Here is a 24,707-nt window from a genome sequence, read left to right as displayed (position 1 = left end):
ACACGTGTTTTCCTATAAGAGTTATCTTTTCATGATTTTCGTGATGTCACGACGAGATTCAATATGGCCGAACAAAATAGGCGGAGAATGTATACAAATGGAAATAATTAGATAATAGTGTTAAGGAAATGAATATTCAAACATAAATAGGTACGTCATATCCTAGAAAAATATCTAACGAAACGAACTATATATATTGACAAGCTTTGCATGGATTATAAACAACATTTTTTTGGGAAATAAGTGCGACCTGAACCTGGGTCGCAATTCCGAACGTTTTGAAATAGGAAAAATCTGTAGCTCTATGGTCCGCAAAAAGTCAAAAAATAACATAAGGACCTAAGAGCTATGGTTCGGCAGCTATGAAAATTGCTATCCACAAAGAAAACAATTTCACTATTATAAGACTTCAAAGCTGCATAATCGGCTCTGAACTCAATAAACAGTGACTTGTTAAATAATATCTTGATAACCAGTATCTAAAATATTAAAAATTTAAATATTATAAATGCTTTTTAAAAACAATATTTCTGTTATCAAATTCCAAATTGGAAGTAAAATTGTTACTCTTTCCTTGGAAGAAAGGCTTCGGGAAGATTAAAAAAATATAACAAATAAAAATCAGCACGACTAGATGACCAGCTCTATTGTTATTGTATCACATCGACCATATGACTTGCTCTGTTGTTAACGTATCAATGTCAGAAATTCTTCTCTAGTTTTTGGATCGTCACGGAATACCCCAAGCATAGTACTGGTTACTGTTTTACTATTTAATTTCTGTACCCCTCTCATAACCATACACATGTGTCTGAAATATGCAAATACAAATGATTATTGTCTGAAATATGCAAATTTTATGCAAATGATTATTGTCTGAAATATGCAAATACAAATAATTCTGGTCTGAAATATGCAAATACAATTAATGGATTACTTTAAATTCAGAAATTATTGCCTGCATTTATTATTGCGATTTTGCCATTTTAGACTAAAACTTGATTTTATTTTTTGCAACATTGAGAAAATCCTGTTTAATTCATATAAAAAATATCGAAATGTGATAGTAAATTGTTGCGTTTATAACTGTCGCATATTTCGCAATAATAAAAACATGGCAATAATATCAGAATTTAAAATATTGTCTGAAATATGCAAAAAAAAAATTATTAATGTCTTAGAATGAATGAAAACAATTTTCACAATATCAAGGAGACAGCACAAACAAACCCATATTCATTTAAATCATAATAAATATACCTAACATGTACTTACAAAGCATGGTCAACAGTATTCGTATTGTGACAAAGAATTATTGATACCAAAGTCGACATTGTGTTATTGTTCCCATCAGATTTTAATCAACTGATTACAAGTAGAAGTAGACTTTTCACTGGTGAATTTCTTAATTTGGTTTTACTTTTTTGTTTTGTTTTGCATTTTCATATTCACTTATTTCATTGGTTTTTATTTATGTTATAATAATGTTACAAGAATATTTATATATTTTCAGCCAATGTAACTTTATCAACAAAATAACATAAATAATAAAATAAGGTGGTGTGGTATGATTGTCAATGAGGCAACTACCCAACTATGTTACTGACATTTCAATGAAAAATATCAAATTTGATTCCTCCAATTTTAATTTTAGTTTGCATGCATAAGTAAATGATTAATGTTATAATTTGAAATATAGTTAATACTAAAACTTACGTAGCCTCTATTACAACTGCTACACCCGAAGGCTGTATAGCTTCTGTTATGGCCACAGCTATTTGTTTTGTTAGTCTTTCTTGCACTAAAACATAATAAATTCTATAAGTCTTAACTATCAAAATTAAAGAAACTTCATGTGTTTCAACAAAAAATTATACCCTGACTTATCCTTAGCTACAGCAACATTAGTTCACACTTGAATCTGTGATTATTGTTTTTTACTATAATTTCTTTATACCAACAATGAGTGTTTTTGTTTTTATTATATTAATAATTTGGATATTTGTCAACAAAATCTTGACACATTACGATTACATTCTTCCAAAAGTCTCTGATCATCTAAATATATCAAGGCAGTTTAAATGAATATATAATGAACTATAATAAGAGTCATATTCAGGTTCTAAAATCTATGATTTTGTGCTTTAAATAAACATATATGAGGAGGGGTAGGATGGACCCGAACCCGAAAAATCCCGGGCTATAAAACACGAAATTCTGAGGTCCCGAATTTAAATCAATTTAAATCCTGACATCACAAAATTTCGAAAAAAGAATTCCCAGATCCTGAAAGGGTCAATCCAGAAATCCCGATCCCAGAGTCCTGATAAAGGTCCTATCCCCCCTCAAATATGTTATTTTAATTTGCTTTGGGTAGGAGAAGTGCCATGCTGTATCCATGTTAAAAACTCTCTCAGAGGTCACTAAATGACTCGACCCTACGCAATACTACTGTCGCTAGCATGCTAGTATCTAATAATATCTTTTTCTAGGAGGATAAGGATTTTATGGATGATGGATGATCTTTAAATGCTATTCAAAACTTTTATAGATTAGGAAATTTTTAAAGCTTGAAAATGTTCTAAAGACTCATGGCTATTGTTGAAGGATATATTTTGCCCTAGGAATGTCTTTTGGTTGTTTTTATCATTGGATTGCTGTCTTTTAAACATACAAACAAAATTTCCTTTTATTTTCATTGAATCACTTTGCATCTCTATGCAACATATACTGTAGTTTACTTGCTCATTTCACAGACAATAAAACTACTTTACACCCTGGGTCTTACCAGTAAAAAGCAATAAACAGAACAATAAACTGGATACCTGTCATGTAATTCTTATGTACCTGAGATTAATGAATTAGGTGCCACTTAAATACAATATTAAGTGAACATGGCTAATAAATCAGAGTTTTAATGATTTTGAGCTTTTAAAAAAATCATCAATTTTATTCCATTTTTTCGTTTTGGTGCTTAAAAATTAATGGGTATATTTAATCTTAATATGAGATCTTTGGTTATTAACTAATCATGATTAAATAAAAAATTGTGTGCACTAAATCATATTTAGAGATGAATGTACTATAAGATAAAGTGCATTTCATAGAACAACATCGTCATGGTAAACACAATGACAAACAGAATAACAAATCAAGCATCTATGATAAGCATCAGTAGTAGGCAGTGATTCAGGATTTGATTTTAGGTGGGTGTGTGGGTGGGTGGGTTGGGCTTTGTTCCTGAGAATTAGCAATTTAGGTAGACCAAAATTGGCTGCAGATTTACCTTATTTACCGTTTGTTTCTTTTTTTGGTACATTTTTCCTAGGAATAATTATATCAAATTTGATTGCTGATTAAATCTTACCTTGTAGTCGTCTACTGTAAATTTCTACTATTCTGAAAAAACAAATAGAAATTATCATATGAAAAAGTATATCATCAAAGTTCAAAAAATATATATTGTAAATCAATTTTTTTTTCGGAGTGATTTATTTTGGCGACTTGCAAAATAAGGTATCAGCGCAAATATATTAGTTGGTTTACAGTACTGTAATATGGTGATGTTTAACAATCCTGTCTTCTTTGCAGTCTGGGCACTTACAAACATAATATAGCTTCTATCACAATATGGGCATGTTCTATGTTGCTAATATCCTATTATGCACCAGGGGCGGATCCAGCAATTTTGAAAAAGGGGGTGGGGGGTTGTGTTTTAACTATATGTCCCTATTCAAATGCATTGATCGGCCAAAAAAAAGGGGGCTTCCAACCCCTGGAACCCTTCCACTGAGTTTTCAGAAGAAAACAAAATGTTTAATTATGGGGTACCAATCAGTATCAAGAACTAATACTATATATTATATTATTGAGGCTTTATTTTATTTGGCGCCTGATTTTTGTTGTGTTTCAGATGAAGACTATAACTTAATCACCAGCTGGCATGAGCAGTGATGGAAGCTGTGAACAGTATACCTGTTCCTCGTAGAAAATAGTTAATATAGTAATGCACATGACTTTAGTTACAAGTTACAATCTGGCAACACATACAGCAACTCTTCATTAATAGCTATCTGCAGGAACTGAAATCAACTTGCAATAAACTAAAGAAATCAGAAATGACTATCAAAAAAGGAGTTTTGTAATCTCTGCAGAGTGCCAGTTCATTTCAGAAACACCAATAATCAACTACTTTTTCATCTCATTATTTTTAACTTCAAAGACTTTAATCTGTTGTTATATTAAAAGCCATGAAATTAAGCATAGAAACATGTTTAAATAAATGAAAATCTTTTTTTTTTAAAATCAGATAAACAAAAAGAAATTGATTTTAATCTTTTTAATCGGTAAATTCCAATGCTATTTAAAACCATTCAATATACAGCATCGAAATAGACTCCCACCGTACAGTATCAAATTCTAAATCATTAAAAGGTATGAAAATATATCAGAATGACTAAATAAAGAGACTATATATAATGTGACTTGATTTCCAATGATAATACTTGGATGACATTAAACAAACCATCAAAAATCAAGGCGAACAAAAACATACTTGTTTAAAGGAAATCTATGAATGGATAAAGCGATTTTTTAAAAGGAGTGATGGTGGCATAAAGTATTAATGATACTAAACACTTGTTTATTCATGTAAAATTTGTTTAAAGGAAATCTATGAATGGATAAAGCAATTTTTTAAAGGGAGTGATGGTGGCACAAAGTATCAATGATGTCACTGGCCCTGTGTTCTTAATATAGGCCTCAATATCAATGTTTTTATTGGGTTTGGTAATGTTAAGTCAGTTATTGGCGCTTCTCTTTACCACACCTAAGTATCAGTAACAATAAAATGGCCAATTATTAGATTTAATATAAACAAACTTCTAGGAATCAATAGCACTAATGCAATCTGGAATTGATTGCGTCTTTGATAGAATCAATTAGATATATCAACCTTACCTTGCTAATTTACTAAGTCCTAATACCCGTTTATTTGGTAAATAGCCTATAGAAACCTGAAATGTACAGAAATGTGTTTTACTTCAAGCATAAATTGAACTAGTATCAAATGTTTACAGAAATGTGTTTTACTTCAAACATAAATTGAACTAGTATCAAATGTTTTGAGCCATAGTACATAAGAAGAAAAAAGAGGCAATGTTATATCTAATGTTTAGAAGAGTTTTATGTAGAATTTTTTCATTGAAAAATAAGATTTAAAATGATATATACCTTTTATTGTATCAATATAATATATGTTTAGCTTAAGCATTCTCACACTCTGTAGCTATGATCATAAACGGTTGACACAGATAATATTATTTGTTTCAGCTGTCAGCATAAAATTAAGAAAAAGACAATTTAGTCTTAGATGCATGATTTTTTATTAGTTGTTAGTGGCTTTGAACTAGCTGTCTTTTTCAACTGATATTTATAGTTAGTTCTTATGTTGTACAGTTATACCACTGTCCCAGGTTAGGGGGAGGATTGGGATCCCGCTAACATGTTTAATCCCGCCACATTCAGTGTGTATGTGCCTGTCCCAAGTCAAGAGCCTGTAATTCAGTGGTTGTTGTTTTAAGTGTTACATATTTGTTTTTGTTCATTGTTTGTACATGAGGCCGTTAGTTTACTCGTTTGAATTGTTTTACATTGTTATTTCAGGGCCTTTTATAGCCGATTATGCAGTATGGGCTTTGATCATTGTTGAAGGCCGTACGGTGACCTTTAGTTTTGTTAATTTCTGTGTCATTTTAGTCTCTTGTGGAGAGTTGTCTCATTGGCAATCATACCACATCTTTTTTTTTATATATAATCAGGCGGATAGCAACATTGCTGATTAATTCAAAGTTGCTTGACCATGAACTAGTGGATTGAGTCTTCAAATGGTCCACAAAATGAGTTGTATGGACAGTAATGTAACTTTAAAGAAAATATAATTGTCTATTGTAAGTAGTCCATATCAAACTATAGCAGGAAACTTAATATTGAAAATTGGTTAATAATTCCCTGGACCATAACCTAGGGGCCAGGGCCTCAAATCAGTCTTCAAACTGAAAAGTACTGATAGTAATATGCATCTTTAAAATATCTTTGATATATCACAAGCAATTCCTTTCAATCTAAATTGAGCAGAAAACCTAACATCGAATATTGCAAAGTAATTCAGTAACTGGAAATGACCTAGGGGGCCAGTCACCAAACTGAAAGTACCGGTAATAGAACTTTAAATGAAATATCAACAGTCTATCACAAGAAGTTCCTATCAAACTAACTTAAGCAGAAAACTTAACAATTGTTGATGCTGCAGCTGTCACCTTAAAATCAACCTATGTCTTGTTTTTTGCAACTTTAGACGCAGGCCAGACAAAAATGTGACAGTATTTGTAAATATCTCATTTGTACTAGGTTGATGGTTCTCTCAGAAAACTCCTCCATTTTTCTCCTCCATTAGTTGTAAAGTGTAAAAAGGGATTTAAATCTCATCATTGTAAACCATATGTTATTGGTGAAATAAATTATTCATTTCCTTTTTAGTTAACATATTCTAAATAAAGCATTATTTCTATTTTTGCTTTCTAGCATGAACATTTTGCTTGCCTAATCAAAACATAAGGCTGATCTTTCAAAAAATGTTTGAAGAATGGTAATTTAAACATCATTTAATTTTTTCTTTCATACTTGACCTCTTTTTTTTTTTTTTTTTTTTTTTTTTTTTTAAAGTTCTTATAATCACTTTTTGTTATTTAAGGTACAAAGGTTTCATGTTTTTGAAAAATTCAAAAAGGTTACTTCTTGGAATTGAACAGTGTATATGTATTGATGTTTAAACAGGTGTGTGATTGGTCTGATTTAATTTTGAGATATTTAAAGTTGTTCTTTTTAAATCATGAGTAAAGGGGAAAGAACCCGTTCTTCCTTTCCTCATTCTTGAGGTCTGCCAATGCAAATATTGCTTTATACTCTATACAGTATCATTAAAATTACCTTTCCTAAAAAGGGAACTAAATGATGTTCACATAGAGAGAACATTTCTATATCTTTAACTATCACCATTTCATCATGATCTTCGTCAAATATAGCATCATTTAAGGCCTCTGTAAAATGAATAAAAACAATCTGTTAAATGAAGATTTTGAGTAGAGAATAATTGGTAAAACATTTAATAAAGGACTTAAAAAAGAGATTAGAGAAAAATGAGGTACTAAAATATAAAAAAATTAAGAAATTTACCCAAAAGAATCGATAATATAGAAATGAAGCCTCCTTTCCAGACCCTTTTATATAAAACTTCATTGCATAATCACATATTAAACACTATACATAAAATTAATATCAATATAAAATATATTGAAGGACAGAACAAATTCAGAGAAAACCTGTCCCTTATCCAGGTCATTATAATCTTTTAAATTAAAACTTGTAGTACCAAGAAAATGTTATTTGAATGCACTCATTCTTTAAGTTTACAGTATTTTCTATTTTCTGCAATCAAAAAATTCCAAAACCGTTGTCTATATGTAGATATTTAAAAATAAAACAAATGCAATATTAAATTATTTGATATTACATCCTGTTTGATTTATATAAAGTATTTGAATATGTTTGCACTTGATCATGTATTACGTACATTGTTAAAATACATGGATTCAATATATATTTTAACACTAATATTCAATAATTCCTAAAAAACCTTCTCAACATTACAATTATTTTTGCTTTTTTTTCTGGAAAAGATGAAAAAATAAAACTATCTGACAAAAATTGAACTCACTTTGCAAAAAATCTTAAATTTTTACAGACATTTTCAAATTTGTAACATATGAATAAAAGGAAATTGTTAATGAGAATGTAATGAATCACCCCAAAAAACATCCTGCACATGGTTTCCCATGCAATTGAATGACAATGCACATTAAAAAGCTTTGCCTTCAATCTTACTCACTTACTTACTGCTTAAAATTTATGCAACAAATCTACAAAATATACTTTCACAAGCCATATGGAATTTTATCCAATGGAAGAAAATTGTTTTCAAAAACCAAATATTTCAATTCAGATTTTCTTTGGTGTAAAAGTTTTATTGCGAACCCTATGATAGTTTTCCATAGATTCACCTGCAAGTTACCTGTCGATTTAAACTTTTGCAAGTTCTATTGTCCCATCTTACAAATACAACAGGTATTGTTCTCTGTATAGTTCATTCACCAGGACCTTTAAATTTCTTCTAGGAGAAATATATCACTCATTGATTAATTTACCTGACCAAAAAATTATATCTTTTTTTTTTTTGAAATACTTCTATAAACTCACATAAAATGTATGCAATATTGTTTTTATTCAATATATCATTAATATATTTTCAATCTGTTCAATATAAAATCTGATTTAATAATAAAAAGTTTATTTTAGACACATTTTTTAGTATTTTCCAAAGAATTTGCATGTTTTTGTTGTTGTTAATTTATAGACTAAGTTTATGAAGACCTTAATTTAAAAATAATAATATTCAAATTTTTATTTATCAAACACACAAAAATATTGAATATTTGATCAGAAATCAACTTTTACTTTTTAAATCAGTATTAATATTGAACATATTAAAAACGAGATTTTGGTATTGAATAAATACAACACCACATGCAGTTTTGTGAGTCCTTTCTTAGTATTGGTATAAGTTTTTTTTCATCATTGACAGTTCAATTTTTTGTTCAGGTAAATTAATCAATGAGTGATAGATATCTCCTAGAAGAAATTTAAATGTCCAAGTGAATAAACTACACAGAGAACAATACCTGTTGTATTTTGTTAGATGGGACAATAGAACTGCCAAAAGTTTAAATCGACAGGTAACTAGCAGGTGAATCTATGGAAAACTATCATAGGGTTCGCTATAATAAACTATAACATTCAACAATCAATTACAAAAGTAATGTAAATCAAAGGCCATCAGTAAATGATGATTCACAAGAAAAAAATATAAATTGGAAGCAATATGCAAAGTTGATCAAAGATTCTTTAATTTACTGTACACCAATTCTGCTTGGAATATATGGTAAATTACTCCTGTTTGTCTTAAGCTATGTAATTCTATTTTAGGAGAAGAGATGCTGGTTCTGGTTACAATCAATGTACTAATGTACTAAGGTATACAACGTAGAAAGGTAGCAAGTCCTCTTACATATAAATTGAATATATATGTAACTTGTTTTTAGGAATAAAAATCTTTCAAATATGAAAAAAACTTAATGCAGTTTTTTGTATACCACATTAAATTAAAAAATCTAAAAGTACAATGTTATATAAATCTACTCTATAACATGCACCCATCAGAGAATAATAAGAAATTCAATAAATATCCTATTAGAAACCAGTATTTAAAGTTTCAATTTTTCTTACATATTTGGATTAGGGCTTCATAGTCGTCTTGAATTTAGTGAAAACTGTTGATTGCCAAAATAATCCCCATTTTAAGGTTTTGACAACTGTCAATGATGCTATAGCAGAAATAAATGATAACTGGGGAGATATGTATGCCAAGTTTGAAGTTTCTTTAATTTATTGTGGAATATATGGCAAATTAATTCTGGTCGTCCAAACTCCAAAGCTATGTTAATCATATAATAGTGGAGGACTCCGGAGCTGCTGGTTTTGGTTTAGAGCAATGTACTTCAACTTTTATGTACTAAGGTATACAACGTAAAAAGGTAGCAAGTCCTTTTTCATATAAATTAAATATGTAAATTATTTATTTTTTTTTTAAATAAAAATGACAAAAATTAAATGCATTTTTTTTGTATGCTCCAATAAATTAAAAAATCGAACTTTTGTATGCTTCAATAAATTAAAGAATCTAAAGAAATACAAATTTACGCTTAAACATCCTTCAGAGATTCATAAGAAATTTAATATCTTTTTAGAAACCAGTATTTCATTTTTGACATTTTATTACATATAAAAATAAGGAATGTACTATTAAGGAAATGTAGCAAGTCCTCGTCCATATAAATTGAGTAAGTAACTTGTTTTTTTTTAAAATAAAAACCTGTCAAGTATGACAAAAACTTCAAGCATTATTTTATGCCCCATTAAATTCAAAAATCTGATGTAATTTATTCATAATAAATAATATTTCCATTAGGGCTTCAAATGTCTTGAATTTAGTGCAAACCTGAGAAAAATGCAAGCCACATTTTAAGATTTTGGCATTTGTATTTAGAGTCAAAGCTGTACAGCACAAGATATTTTTCTATAAGATGAATTTTACAATGAGGTTAATACATGTGTAAAACAGCTTTTAGGTATAACTTGAATGGCTCATACCTGTTTTTTCCAATAGCTATGTGGGAAATAGCAATTTTTGGTCAGACAGTTTTGGATAGATTCCAGAAAGATATATACATGTAAATGTAAAGATATGAAAATCTGCTCAAGTTCAAATCATCCGCAGAACATAAAATTAAACAGATGCATATATGTATGTAAAACTGGCATCAGAGCTAATGGTAAATGTCATTTTTGATGTCATGCAAGTCTAAAATGGACATATAATGAAAATCTCAATAAAACTATATTGAAATCCAATTAATTCTGTAATAAAAGTTCAGCAACCATTTAACAGATCTAATTTGCTAGTTAACCAGTAGTTAAACCATTTATAAACATTTAACAAAATAGCGGAATGGTTTATTGGTAAAATAGCAATACTGCTGAGGAGTGCCGTGGGTGTTTATATTCAGTTACCAGACAAATTGTAAAAATGACAAAATTAAGGATCAATAAAATTGTGATTTGTTTTGTTGATGTGAACTGATTTGTCAAATGTTTTAAGTGGAATTATGTGTATTGATCAGGCCATAGGAAACATTTGATCCATTCATGAATTTTATTTACATATATGAATAACAGATTCAGACAGTCAAAGAATAAACTGCAAGTTCTAAAAGTAAACAATATCTAATGGATTTCCAAAATTCTGAAGTTAAGTGCTATTTAGGTTCCATAACATAACAAGAAAATATATTTTTGCCTAATTGAATGAAATTGTAAAATATTCAATCATAAAATATACGGTATTTTTATTTATTATGCTACCTAATTAATGCAATACAGAGTAATAAAACAGCAAAAAAGAGAGACATTGGCTGTGATATACATTGGTATTTTTTCTTCAAAAGGTTTTACATAAACTATCACTTAAATCTTAACTTTTTAAATGTAGGACTGAAAAAGGTTTATTTGAAAATTATGAATTGATACAGTGCAGAAAAGCATGATCTTATATGCAATGCCCAAAGTAATTGCTAACAGCCACTTCATTTGAAATTTGGTGGATAGTTGTCTTGTTGAATTTCATACCAAACCTCTTATTTCTTATTGTATACATTGTACTTTTGTAAATTTATGTTGATATAAATATATAAACGGTTAACAATGAGATCAGATAAACCTTTTTAGATGGATGAACTTTTTAATTACTCCATATATACCAAATATGATAAACCTGTATTCATGGTATTGCTTATAGAATCTTAGAAAAGAACTCCATCAATGATCCATGAAAATGAGGTTGAAGGTTGCATGCACCCTTTTAAAATTAAAATTAAATCATGTATATTTTCAAAGAAGATAATTTGCCTACACCAGCTTATAAATAATCATGTGCTCATACAGCTGCTTTTACAGTCCCTGGGGAAAATATTCAAATATCAAATGCTTTGAAATCAAAATCACACATCTGCTTTCTTACACTTATATGTTTTTTGTTGTTTTTGTTATTAATACCTATATACAGTGTACATGTATATTATTCAACTGAAATTACAAAACTATAATGTCATTATTACATAATGATTTATAATCATAAATGACAGGTCTTCTTGTTTTAGCTGACAACACCTTTTCATGGTTTTTTTTTTCATTAAGGCTTTATTTTTACTGCAATAAACATAAAGGTCTTAGTAGACCAAAGTGGGGGTGTCACGGAATAGAATTTCCTTCATAATATAAGTTCCAAAAGGAAAAGATGTTCTGGAATACTATTTCCACAGGAATAAATATTACAGTAAATGTTCCCAATGGAATAAATGGTATAGAATATTTGTTCCAACAGGGGCTAGGATGAAATTTGAAAAAAATAGGCAATTTATATGGAGGAGGACTTGCTACCTTTTTTAACTGTATTCCTGTAATAGTACGTACATTCCTCATTTTTATATGTAATAAAATGTCAAAATTGAAATACTGGTTTCTAAAAAGATATTAAATGTCTAATGAATCTCTGAAGGATGCTAAAGAGTAGATTTGTATTTCTTTAGATTCTTTAATGTATTGGAGCATACAAAAGTTCGATTTTTTACGTTGTATACCTAAGTACATAAAAGTTGAAGTACATTGCTTTAAACCAAAACCAGCAGCTCCGCAGTCCTCCACTATTATATAATTAACATAGCTTTAGACGACCAGAATTAATTTGCCATATATTCCACAATAAATTAAAGAAACTTCAAACTTGGCATATATATCTGAAATTTGAAAAAAATAGGCAGGACAGGAATTTTGAGAAAAAAATAAGGCAGGATGAGACACTTGCAAAAAAAAAAAAAAAAATCAGGACGACAATTTAGGTAAAAAGAAGTCAGGATAAACTAAAAAAAAAAAGGCAGGACTGAACAGAGTGAAAAATAAAAAGCCAGGACAGAGATTACAGCTAAAAAAAATGCAGGACAACATTTTTCATCCTAGCCCCCCATAAAAATCAAATGGTAGCTCCCTAACAGGTTTCAACAGTACATTCATTCCTAGTATGTAACAGTTTTTATATGTTCATTTATTGTCATTGTGACTGTTATTCTTTTTTTTTAAATTTTGTTATGTCATGAAAGTTGTTTGCAGGGAATTGTATACATTAAGTACATGCATTTCAGTACATTTTATCTTAATTGTGACTGAGTTCTCCTATCAAACTCTTTTAAATTTTGGCGCACACACTGATATAAATAAGAAAATTGTTGCTTTATTTGGTTTTGTTAACATTTCACTTGAATTTTTTTTTAAATCAAACATTGTCAAAGGGGGAAGGGGGTCGGGGGAGGAAGAATATTCCAGATTATTGGTACATTTTTAGGTATTTCAAATATTTCTAAATTCTCATTTATATTATTTCAACCAACCATCAATCTATAAGAATGATAATAAAAATTAGTTATTCATAAAAAGTTATGGTCAAATTTGTAAGAAAGTCATTCATGTCATTATATTTTATGTTCATGTACAAAAATGTAAGTGTGTTTTTTTCATTTTAATTTATCATTTTTATTCAAATTTTGTTATGTCCTTCGCAGTGATTTTTTTTAGTTTTTGGGTTTTTTTTTTCAGGACACTGTATGGTGTTTCATTGATTACTCATACTATTTTACTCCATTTCCCTTTTAAAAAAATTGTATACAAGTAAATAAAGAATTAACTTGCAAAAATAGAGAGAAAATTCCTGAATACAAATCATATATATGTATTTCCAAAATATTTCTCATTTTAGCTGTAGGGCAATGAATCAGATTGATAAAAATAGAAATCCATGAAGTTTTGCAGTAAAACTTGAATAAGACTTAAGTCTCTCTGACATAATTGGAGATAAATATTGGAGTGAAATAACATACCCCAGTATACAACATGGTATACATGGTATATGTAAATAAGATATTGAGAAATATGTAGATAAGATAGCCATCAAATATTTTATAAATTACTGATGTCTCATATTCTAAGATACAGTACACATGTACCTAATTGTGAATAGATCAATTCGGCCCGATCAATTGATTGCTGGTTGCTTAACATTCAGTGGCAATTATTTCATACATCATGTACTTGTTCAGGATGATTATCTTGTGAATTGAAGAAGATGACCCCGTTATTAACAACTTTATTATTCTTGTATTTCAAGGTTTAAAAAGTTACTCCCCTAAACATTTGTTTTACCTTTATAGAATATTTTTAAAATGTAAATATATCATAAAAATCATGAACACATGTAAATATAATTTTATAAATTGACATATACATACATTTCACATAGACTATTTCTGGTAGAAATAATATATGTATAAAGTTTGATTAACACATTTTAAACTAAGATACTCTCTTATTTTATAAGATACATAATCAAAATTAAATCTAAAGTTTGCTTTATATACAAAAGGAGTACTTAAAAAAAAGTGAGATTACAGTGAAAATAACATTATGATATATTTTTTTAAGCAGATTAATCTTTAATTTCAAAATTTTTTTTTAAATGAAATATATATATTTTAATCACATTTAAATAGGACATACATGTATTAAGATCCCTTTTATGCAACACTATGAACTACTACTAACCTTTGATGTTGTCATTGTATCCTTTTGTGAAAAACATTAATGCTTTAGCAGCCCTTTCAGGAGTTCTAAGTAATCCTTGTCTAGTTGGGTCTTCACCTAAATTCGAAAGAATACCTTTATAATGTTCTGTTATTTTTAATTGTGCATTTTCATCCCTATGAGGCTTATCATTTTCAGTGTCCTTGTCATTTTCACCGTCCCCCAAAGTCAGCTTTTTAACTTTTTTCTCCAATTCACTGTCTGGATCAGGAATATAATGATGTGCTCCACTCTCAGTCATCGTTTCTCAATTCCGTAGATAGCGAATATTTAAGTGACAGTTTCTAAATGCTCTCCGTAAAGCTGTTAACTCCTTTTCTGCTTGGCAAATCAGTGTGCTTGTTTATATTTATAACTCTTCTGTAAGTGGAGGCGTTAAAATTCTTTGAACAGTAGACGATCAATGAAACGTTTTCTAGAACGAAATTTCGTATGAAATTTGAAACTTTCAATTATATTTTAAAACTGCGGGAAAAACCGAATTATTTAGACATTTACTCATTTAGCATGTTTAGTAAGTTAGTAAGTTGTTAGAAGCGTCGACAGTTGTCGTGAGTTGAGACAGTTTAATGTAAACAATAACAAATTATACTTGAACCCACGATATGTAAATGCAGCAACTTCCCGAACACGAAGCAGATGACAAATCCTATTTTGTAGGGGTTATTTTTCAGAATGTAACTTTGTAAGATACAGGATCTATAGAAAGTTAGATCAATAAACAAAAATGCTTTCCTGTTTCCCTACTTTAAAAAGCTTAGAAATAGTTTACCTTAAGGATTATCAAAGGATTTGTATAGTATACAAATCCTTGGGATTATCAAGGCATTGGCGGATCCAAAAAAAAGGGGGGGGGGGGGGGTGTTCCCAGGGTTGGAACCCCCTTTTTTTGGCCAATCAATGCATTTGAATGGGACATATAGTTGGAACCCCCCCCCCCCCCCCCCCCATTTGTCCTGGGTTGAGAACCTTCCCTTTTGGGATACAATTGCTTTTAAGCAATCTTTAGACATATACCATTGACTCCGGGCCATGACCTCACGTCAATCGCTTTTAAGCAATCTTTAGACATATACCATTGACTCAGGGCCATGACCTCACGTCAATCGTTTTTATTCTAAACATCAAGGAACATCTCAAATTCTTCAGATTGTCTTGCTTTAAATGGTATAAAAAATAAAAGGATTGTTTTTAAACAACGGCCCTATAATGTTCTTCTCATAATAGTCATGTTTTGATATTTCCCTTGACTTGTATGCATGATTTTAACAACACGGAAAATCAGGATTAAGCAGTATTTATATTTAGTGTTTTTATAAATTTAGAAACACGTCAGAGGGAATGCCAAGGTTTTGATAACATGCTAGAGTTCTCTGAATTCCGATCGATAAATCTATTTCTGTCATATAAGAACTGAAGTGGAGTTTTCTAGCTTATATGTCACCGTTTTGAAACTGATATTTGATAGTGTACTTCCATAACGATAGGTCCTTTAATTAAAATTTAATATATATGTCCTTGCTACAAATCACAAGTCTAGGGTTTGTTTACGTAAGTATGCGCATGCGTATAGTTTTCTTGACTTGAAGGGGTATTAGATTGAATGGTTGCTCTGGATTCCCAACTCTATTGATTAATTTGAAACTCACAAGATCCTTTCTATGTCTGTCTGCTATTTAGGGTTATTGTTGCATAATTTCAAATCATATGCATCATTTAAATTAAAATAATTGTAGTCCATAACGTAAAGGTGTAACTAGAACACCCCTTCAGCCAAAATGGAGTCTTCCATATTATCACTTCGAGTTGTCTACCTTCCATAAGTAACTTTCGTCAAACGACGATATGGTCGAGAAAAAATAACTTGTTTTGTTGATAGTATATTAAAACCGATTGCAATTCAAACAGAGGAATGTGTACGGAAAGGAACCAGGCCAAAAATAAAATATTGTTTGTTTCCCCTCCCCTGACCGACCCGGTAAAATCGCCGCGACTCGAAAAATTTTATTGGCCATTCTTGTCCAAATTTTTTTGTTGTTGCTATGTTGGTTTTTGGGGATATCTTTCTGATGCTGTAGTAAACGTGCATTGGTTTTTTGTAATACCTTTCCGATGCTGTAGTAAACAAGCGTTTTAAGTAAAGGCATTTTTGCATTGAAGCGTCTATATGATTCGGAATCCAGGAAAACAAACATAATGCCTTGCCAGACGTGATAATTTAAAAATAAAAAATCTGAAGCATCTTTCAACCCAATGAGTGCACCTTGATTGGCTTTGTCTCTTACCTCTGTTCCTGTTTAAAGGATAAAATCTTTGAGTAAAAATGGTCTGAATCGTGCTTTGAAATCAATCTTCTTTGTCTACGACTTCGAACAGGTTGGGCACAAGTCAGAAAATGTTGTATACGTGAATTCCCTGCTTTCAGGGAACCTCCCTGATGTCTGGTGTTAACAAGACCAGTTTAAAGGTGTTTTTATTTTTCAATTTATGGCATGAAATTTACAAAAGGGCACGTTTTACGTTATAACTTACATCAGTTGAATTTGTAAATACTCAAAGTATTCTAGGAACAACAAAAAACATCAATAAGTGAAGCCTTGTTTTTTTCTAGAACTCAAAAAAAAACATACAAATCTTTTGTTTAGGAATTAATTGACCAAGTTGCATGATCCAGGTGTAACTGATTATAACTGAATTATGTTCACTTCTATTGAAAATTTTTATTCATTGAATTTTAATTCCCAAGTCATTAACATATCTTTTTGTTATCTCATAATTGATGATCAAGGTATGAATTGGTGAACACAGAAATTGTTGTGAGTTATGCATTAAATTAGACTTGAAATAGCATGAATAAGCTTGATTTTTATGCCCCACCTAGGATAGTAGAGGGCCATTATGTTTTCTGGTCTGTGCCTCCGTTCGTCCGTCCGTCCGTCTGTGCCTCCGTTCGTCCGTCGGCTTCAGGTTAAAGTTTTTGGTCAAGGTAGTTTTTGAAGAAGTTGAAGTCCAATCAACTTGAAACTTAGTACACTTGTTCCCCATGATATGATCTTTCTAATTTTAATGCCAAGTTATAGTTTTGACCCCAATTTCATGGTCCACTGAACATAGAAAATGATAGTGCGAAGTTCAGGTTAAAGTTTTTGGTCAAGGTAGTTTTTGATGAAGTTAAAGTTACATCAACTTGAAACTTAGTACACATGTTCCCTATGATATGATCTTTCTAATTTTAATTCCAAATTAAAGTTTTGACCCCAATTTCACGGTCCACTGAACATAGAAAATGATAGTGCGAGTGGGGCATTCGTGTACTATGGACACATTCTTGTTAACTAATTAAACACTTGGTTTTATTTAAAAACATTGTTATCACATGAAGAATGTGTGCTTTTGTAGATTTCATACCATAAAATGAATAGGAAAAAAGGAGGTCCCTGTATACTGTTTTTAACACCAGAAAACTGGTTGTACACTGAATACAGGGAATACCCCACTTTTCTTGGCTGATCTTACCTGTTGAATTTTGTCAATATAATAGAAAAATTATATCAAGAAATAAAATAAAATAAATTGCCTACCTACCTACCCATACTCTGATAACCTCAGTCGGGGAGGGGAAACAAAGATATTTTTAATGTTGGCCTCATGCCCACTGACCCTAAGGAAATTAAATATTTAAAGAGTGAGGAATGGGGTTCCTAGAATTCACGTAGGAAAATAGGTGATAAGGTACGATGTGAAATACCTTCTCTAACTCACAGTGACTGCTGTAAAAAGTAAACTTGGAATTGATATTACACAAAAATAAAACACAATAATTACATTGTTCATACACTGTGTATCGATGATTGGCTATTTTTAAAGTTGAATAACTATTCAGATTACGTAAATTACATTTTACGAGCTTAATTTTACACTTGCAGTTGAATTATTTTTTAAAAATAATACTAATAAATGTACCAATGAAAACAATGGCAATCGTAATCCTTAGAGCAATCTGCTCTTTGATTAAAATGACTGGATCCACCCCTGCAAGGATTTGTATAGTTAGACCAGAGATGTATATATGCACAGATATGTGTATCCTACCGTAGTCTAACATCGGCCATCTTGTTAGTTCATTTGGTATTTCTTTTTGAACTTAACATACAGGGAAACTATGCATTGACGTCACTACACTACTTCCATATTAGTGGGTCTAATTTGGGTTTAAGTGTGATGCAAGGTTCTAATTTTTTGTTAACGTGACACATGAAAGACACATTATTGTACTGAAAACAGGAAATGAAGTCTAGCAGGACACGGGAAATTACAAAAAAAAAGAGAATTGCTTTACTTACATAGTGTAAGCGGGATACGGAAATCTGACAAAACAGTAAGCGGATTCCAGGATCAAAACCCCCCAAATGAGACCTCCTATATATGTCTCTGGTTAGACTTACTTACTATACAAATCCTTGGGATTATGCACCCTTGTGTTGATTCAATGCTAAACATATGGAAATTTTATAGAAAATCAACAGCCTTTCCCATCTACTCTCATATGTGGCAATTCAGTACTTGATAAACATGATAAATAGAGGTTTATTGCATGCAGTGCTTGCAAGGATTTCCTTAAAACATGTTTACTCATTAAGTTATTGGTGAAAACAAATATAAATATAAACAAAATCAAGTACACCTTTAGGGTGCACCCAATTTAAGTGTCTCAACTTGAGGTTTTTAGTAACTTCAAGGTTGTTTAGAACTTTTTGTAAAAAAAATAACACTAGCAGGGCATAGAAAAGCAAGTGAGTAATTTATGTTTAAAATTTTATAGCAAAAATCTCTGAATTAAAGGCTGTGGATTTTCTATAAAAATCTTAGTTAATTTGCCACAAAGTCCACTTTTTCTATGAAATACAATGAAACAGTAGATGAACAAAATGCTTTACACAAAGTCCCCCTTGTTATATGTACAAAATGGCCCAGGGTTGGCAAAAACCCGGGTTTTATGAGTATTGCCCAGCCCAGTGGGAAATACTGGGAAAACCCGGGTTTTACTGGGTTTTAATGGGTAATACTGGGTAATACTTGGTAATACTGGGTAATATAAAATACTGGCCTGAATTATAAAGAGGATTCAGTGATCAAACTCAATTGCAATACATTTAAGTTATTTATAAACACATTTTGATTTATAAATTAGTTTACTTGTTTGAGAGTGATAATACAAGTGTATATAAATTTGAAAAAGTACTATTCTTGCAACTATGAGACAAGTAAACATGTAGGCACACATTACACAAATATTAATGGAAAAGGCCTTTATCAATAATTCTCTTCAGAAAGTCTATTAAATCACCCTCTCGTCTAGATTGGTCAAACTGTTAACATAAATTCAAAGAATTCATTTTTCAAATGTATTTATCTTACATTAAGAATTAACAAGAAAATGTAAGAAAAATTACTGTTGCATAATTTAAATGTACATCCCTAATTAATAAGTAATTATTCAGATTAGGACATTGATATGTTTATATAACATGTATAACAATATTCAGCCTTTTCATTTCTATAAGGGTTAATGACTTGACCCTGTAGGGTGTTTATTTAGCAATATGATTGCATAGACATTTAAATTTATAATTCACATAAACACTGCTATAAAATGCATTTGTTTTTAAAGTTTGGATAGTTGAAACAATACATGGAAATTAACAAGGTATTAATAATACTTAAATATTCAAATTTTGTATTCTGGCTTCATAGAAGTAGTGGAGAAAAGAATGAAATTGAATTTTTAATCTTCTAGAAACATGACTCTCAATGGTTATCTGTATAAAACGTATATATTTAGCTATAATACTATGAAACTACAACAAGACTTTACTATTTTGTGTTAAAATAAGCTTAAAAAGTCTTATTGCCCAGTATTACCCAGTATTACCCATTTCTGGGAGTATTGCCCAGCCCGGGAAAACCCGGGAATTCCCGCCTGGGTTTTCCCGGGCGGGTAATACTTTGCCAACCCTGATATGGCCTATCTCTAATATTCATTATATTTGTTGTTCTTATACTATTGCAGTTTGAAAAGTTCGTACTAAACTTGCTGCAGAAGGGGTCATAAACCTTAATTAATTTGTCATTTTTTCAATCATTGTCAATAAGTCAGAATTATTTCTCTCCCATCAAACCCATACTGCCATACTCATGGACTCAGTTGTAATTTTTATGGCCCCGCAACAAAGTTGTCAGTGCCAATATAGTTTTACCCTTGTCCAAATTTCAAAATTCCAAAATTCTGTTATTCCGCAACAAACCATTGTACAGAGTTTTTTTCTAAATGCCTTCAGATATTGGGCTGATTTTTATGCCCCACCTACGATAGTAGAGGGGCATTATGTTTTCTGGTCTGCGGCTCTGTCCATTCGTTCGTCTGTTCGCCCCGCTTCAGGTTAAAGTTTTTGGTCAAGGTAGTTTTTGATGAAGCTGAAGTCCAATCAACTTGAAACTTAGTACACTTGTTGCTTATGATATGATCTTTCTAATTTTAAAGCCAAATTAGACCTTTGACCCTTATGTAACGGTCCACTGAACATAGAAAATGAAAGTGGGAGTTTCAGGTTAAAGTTTTTGGTCAAGGTAGTTTTTGATGAAGCTGAAGTCCAATCAACTTGAAACTTAGTACACTTGTTGCTTATGATATGATCTTTCTAATTTTAATGCCAAATTAGACTTTTGACCCCAATTTCACGGTCCACTGAACATAGAAAATGAAAGTGGGAGTTTCAGGTAAAAGTTTTTGGTCAAGGTAGTTTTTGATGAAGCTGAAGTCCAACCAACTTGAAACTAAGTACACTTGTTGCTTATGATATGATCTTTCTAATTTTAATGCCAAATTAGACTTTTGATCCCAATTTCACGGTCCACTTAGAATAGAAAATAAAAGTGGGAGTTTCAGGTTAAAGTTTTTGGTCAAGGTAGTTTTTGATGAAATTGAAGTCCAATCAACTGAAACTTAGTACACATGTTCCCGATAGTATAATCTTTCTTATTTTAATGCCAAATTAGATACATGTATTTACCCAATTTCAAAGTCCATGGAACATGGAAAATGATAGTGCGAGTGGGGCATCCGTGTACTTTGGACACATTCTTGTTAATATGTGAGTTAACCATGATGAGTTACAGATCAAGTTTAAGTTTTGTTCCGCTCTGCTTATTTTTGCCAAAATTACGGGCCTTGGACTTAGATAAATTGTTGAAAATCACAGTTATACAGACTTTTTTTCTATACGCCTCCAGATTTTGAGCGGATTTTTGGTATGTGAGTTAACCATGGTTAGTTACAGATCAAGTTTAAGTCTTGTTCAGCACGCTAATTTTTGCCGAAATTACGGGCTTAGGACTTTGATAAATTGTTGAAATTCACAGTTATACGGACTTTTTTTCAATATGCCTCCAGATTTTGAGCTGATTTTTGATATGTCATTTGGTCTGTTTTTCTAACACTGTTCTCAAAAGATCAACTTTATTTGGTGTATGGAATTATTTTTTTATGTACATGTAATGTCAGGCTGGCAGGTTTTAATTGACCTTGACCCCATTTTCATGGTCCATGGCTCATTGCTAAGTTTTTTGTGTTTTCGTTTGCTTTTCATAAACTTTTAGCAAAAGGTTAACTTTATTTGGTGTTTGCAATAATTATAAGGTGTATATGTCTGTCTAGCAGGTATTATTTGACATTCAACTCAATTTCATGGTCCAGCGGCAGAATTCAGTTTTCCTGGTTAACTTAGATACTATAAGCCATATAGGTAAACCATATTTGATGCATGGAATGATCAATGAATAATGATGCCTCCATTTATTTTCATGACTCACTGGTCAATATAGAATTTCCATGGTTTGGTCAGTTTATTTGATACTATAACAATGTATAACTTGGTATAATCAATATATATGTAATCTATATTCAGTGCATAAAGTGATTGTATTAAGGTGTACATGTATTTACAGCTTGGCTTATCTGACCCTGACCTCGTTTTCTTTGATCATAAATTATAGATATAAATGTGGTACTTATAGTAAAATTTTATTATTAAAGGGGTACTATCTGTCAAATTCATAATCACCTATTTGCTCCAAATTACATTTAACCTGAAGTTAACAGTTAGCATTGCATATGCGCTATAATATATATCAGAATTATTTCAGCGAAGACACCATCTAATTAACTCTTGAGATGACCTTAGAGATCTGCCAATGGTCATTTAACATGTTTAACCTGTAGTTTTGTATTAAACTATTTGAAAAAGGTAGAAAAAAAGAGAATACCGTATTTATTCTATTTAAAGCCCCCCTTCTAATTAACGCCCCTACCGAAAATCGTGTGTTCAGAACTTTTGACTTCTAATAAACGCCCCCATTTTGTAGTTAAAAAATAAAATTGAAACTTATCCATAACAATATTGCTAAGAGATCGACCCGGTCACTCAGAAACATGAAACGAAAAATCAGTAATGCCCATGTTTTAATCCACTCTGATAATCCAACACAGTGTGAACAAGTTCCAAAAATAGATCTGTCAGTTACACAGTACGCTGTTGAAATTATGAAATTATGTTCCATTGATGTGCACGCTTGTTCATTCGAAAATTTTAACAAACTATTTGATGAGGTCACATTACCGATAAACTTTATTTATAGATTATGGAGACAATAAGAAGCACGTGTATGTTACTATAGTCTTTTTCAACAAAATTCAGGTAAAGATCAATGAAGTAAGGTACGAAATTCGTTTCTCTAATTGACGCCCCCCTTTCGGAAATTGTCTTCGCCAACGGGGCGTTTATTAGAATAAATACGGTATGTCCTAAAGTATGTACTTAGGTGATCTAAGTTAAATTTAGATAAATCAAGAATTCAAAGTTGATACTTTAAGTTTGAAAAGTATAAACTAATGATCAAAATAAGCTTAAAATATCAATAGGTCATGGAGCTCCTTTTCAAGATATTTGATTTATAAAATATGGCAGGAAAAGCTGACTCTGACTTTTAGCTTATATTTGCATTGGTATTAGTCATGTTAGTTGGGTCTCAAATCAAAAGAAATAAAATCAAGAATCTGCTTAAAAGACAAATAGGTGTTATGGGACAAAATATTTTACCTTATACTGTATGGAAAATCACCAAGGAGTCAGAACATTTGAAACTTAGGCCAAATAAAAAAAAATATGTGTGGTTCCAGTTACATCTGAAAAAAAGTTAGGGTAGGTAGGTAGGGACTTTTTTTTATTTTATGTTTTTTTTTTACATTGAGTCTATGGGAGCAACATTCTGACTATAACAGTGCTTAATGAAAAATGACAATAAAATCTTTAGGGTAGGCTATTTTTAAGCCGAAAAAGTAGGGACGGTAGGGTTACTGGAACCACACATATATTTTTATTTGGCCTTATTCCAAAACCTAATCTAATTACATCCTTAAATTCAAACCCCCTTCATATGAAATTGTTAATATTTTAATTTAGAGCCGAACAAAATTTCTATAATTTTTAGCTCACCTGGCCCGAAGGCATCTAGAATGCGACACAGGCTCTTAAGAGCCTCTAGTTTATGAAAAATTATAGAAATTTGAAAAAATTCAAGTTCTCTTTTTCACAGAAATTGTGTTTATTGTAAAAAGGAAAGCACTATATTTTTGTACTTTATATGTTTTTGGGTGTCATTTTAATATATAATGGGAGACAACTCTAATTTATCATAAAATTTAAATTATGATTTATCTCCCATATGTAACTGAACTTAATGAATGACATTCTTGTTTTGACTTTAAATTTGATTATGTTAAATTATTCTGCTTTGTCATCAATGATTGTATATTTCAATCCCTGCAAATGTTCTTGATCTAAAATAATACAAAAACTATCACTTTATGTATAGTGTAAAATCAGGATTATTTTTTTATTCAATGCAATTTTTGACCAAAATGATAATGGAATTCAAAGTTCAAAAAGATTGATTTAACTGTCAACATGTTGTATATCTTTAATAAATATTGTTTGAACGCCTAGAATAGAAAAAATGTACAAAAGATTCTGAGACAAACACCATTAGGCCAATTAAAATTAATTGATAGATTTTCATCCCCGCCCGCCCCGATTTTTTTTATTTTATGAAAAATAACGATTCCCGGATTTTGTTCATTTCCGTTACCGGTAACCGTCGATAATTTCGTTTCATGTTAAACTTCCTGTTTCCAATTTCGGTTTTCGTATTTCTTAGAGAGAGTATTCTTATCA

At 30.7% G+C, this 24,707-nt stretch overlaps 1 protein-coding gene across 1 annotated transcript; it reads right to left on the bottom strand.

Annotated features, from left to right (window-relative positions):
• Positions 1-361: 361 nt before the first annotated feature.
• LOC143068873 (GTP cyclohydrolase 1-like) lies at positions 362-14,901 on the bottom strand. Its single transcript, XM_076243217.1, has 6 exons — positions 14,380-14,901; positions 6,988-7,097; positions 4,960-5,015; positions 3,368-3,399; positions 1,717-1,801; positions 362-811 (listed from the first exon to the last, which is right to left on the bottom strand). The coding sequence occupies exons 1-6, from the start codon at positions 14,657-14,659 to the stop codon at positions 688-690; spliced, it is 687 nt and encodes a 228-aa protein (XP_076099332.1). The 5' UTR covers positions 14,660-14,901; the 3' UTR covers positions 362-687.
• Positions 14,902-24,707: the final 9,806 nt, after the last annotated feature.

Source organism: Mytilus galloprovincialis, chromosome 3 (genome assembly GCF_965363235.1).
Source record: "Mytilus galloprovincialis chromosome 3, xbMytGall1.hap1.1, whole genome shotgun sequence".
Classification (NCBI taxonomy): domain Eukaryota; kingdom Metazoa; phylum Mollusca; class Bivalvia; order Mytilida; family Mytilidae; genus Mytilus; species Mytilus galloprovincialis.
Note: the sequence above shows the minus strand (reverse complement) of the source record. Positions and strands in the feature narration are given on the sequence as shown.

Coding starts and splice junctions, on each gene's coding strand:
- LOC143068873 (XM_076243217.1), bottom strand. CDS start 14,659: ATGACTGAGAGTGGAGCACATCATTATATTCCTGATCCAGACAGTGAA. Junction 1,802..3,367: donor TTACAGTAGACGACTACAAG/GTAAGATTTAAT, acceptor ATTATGTTTTAG/TGCAAGAAAGACTAACAAAA. Junction 812..1,716: donor GCAGTTGTAATAGAGGCTAC/GTAAGTTTTAGT, acceptor TGCATATTTCAG/ACACATGTGTATGGTTATGA.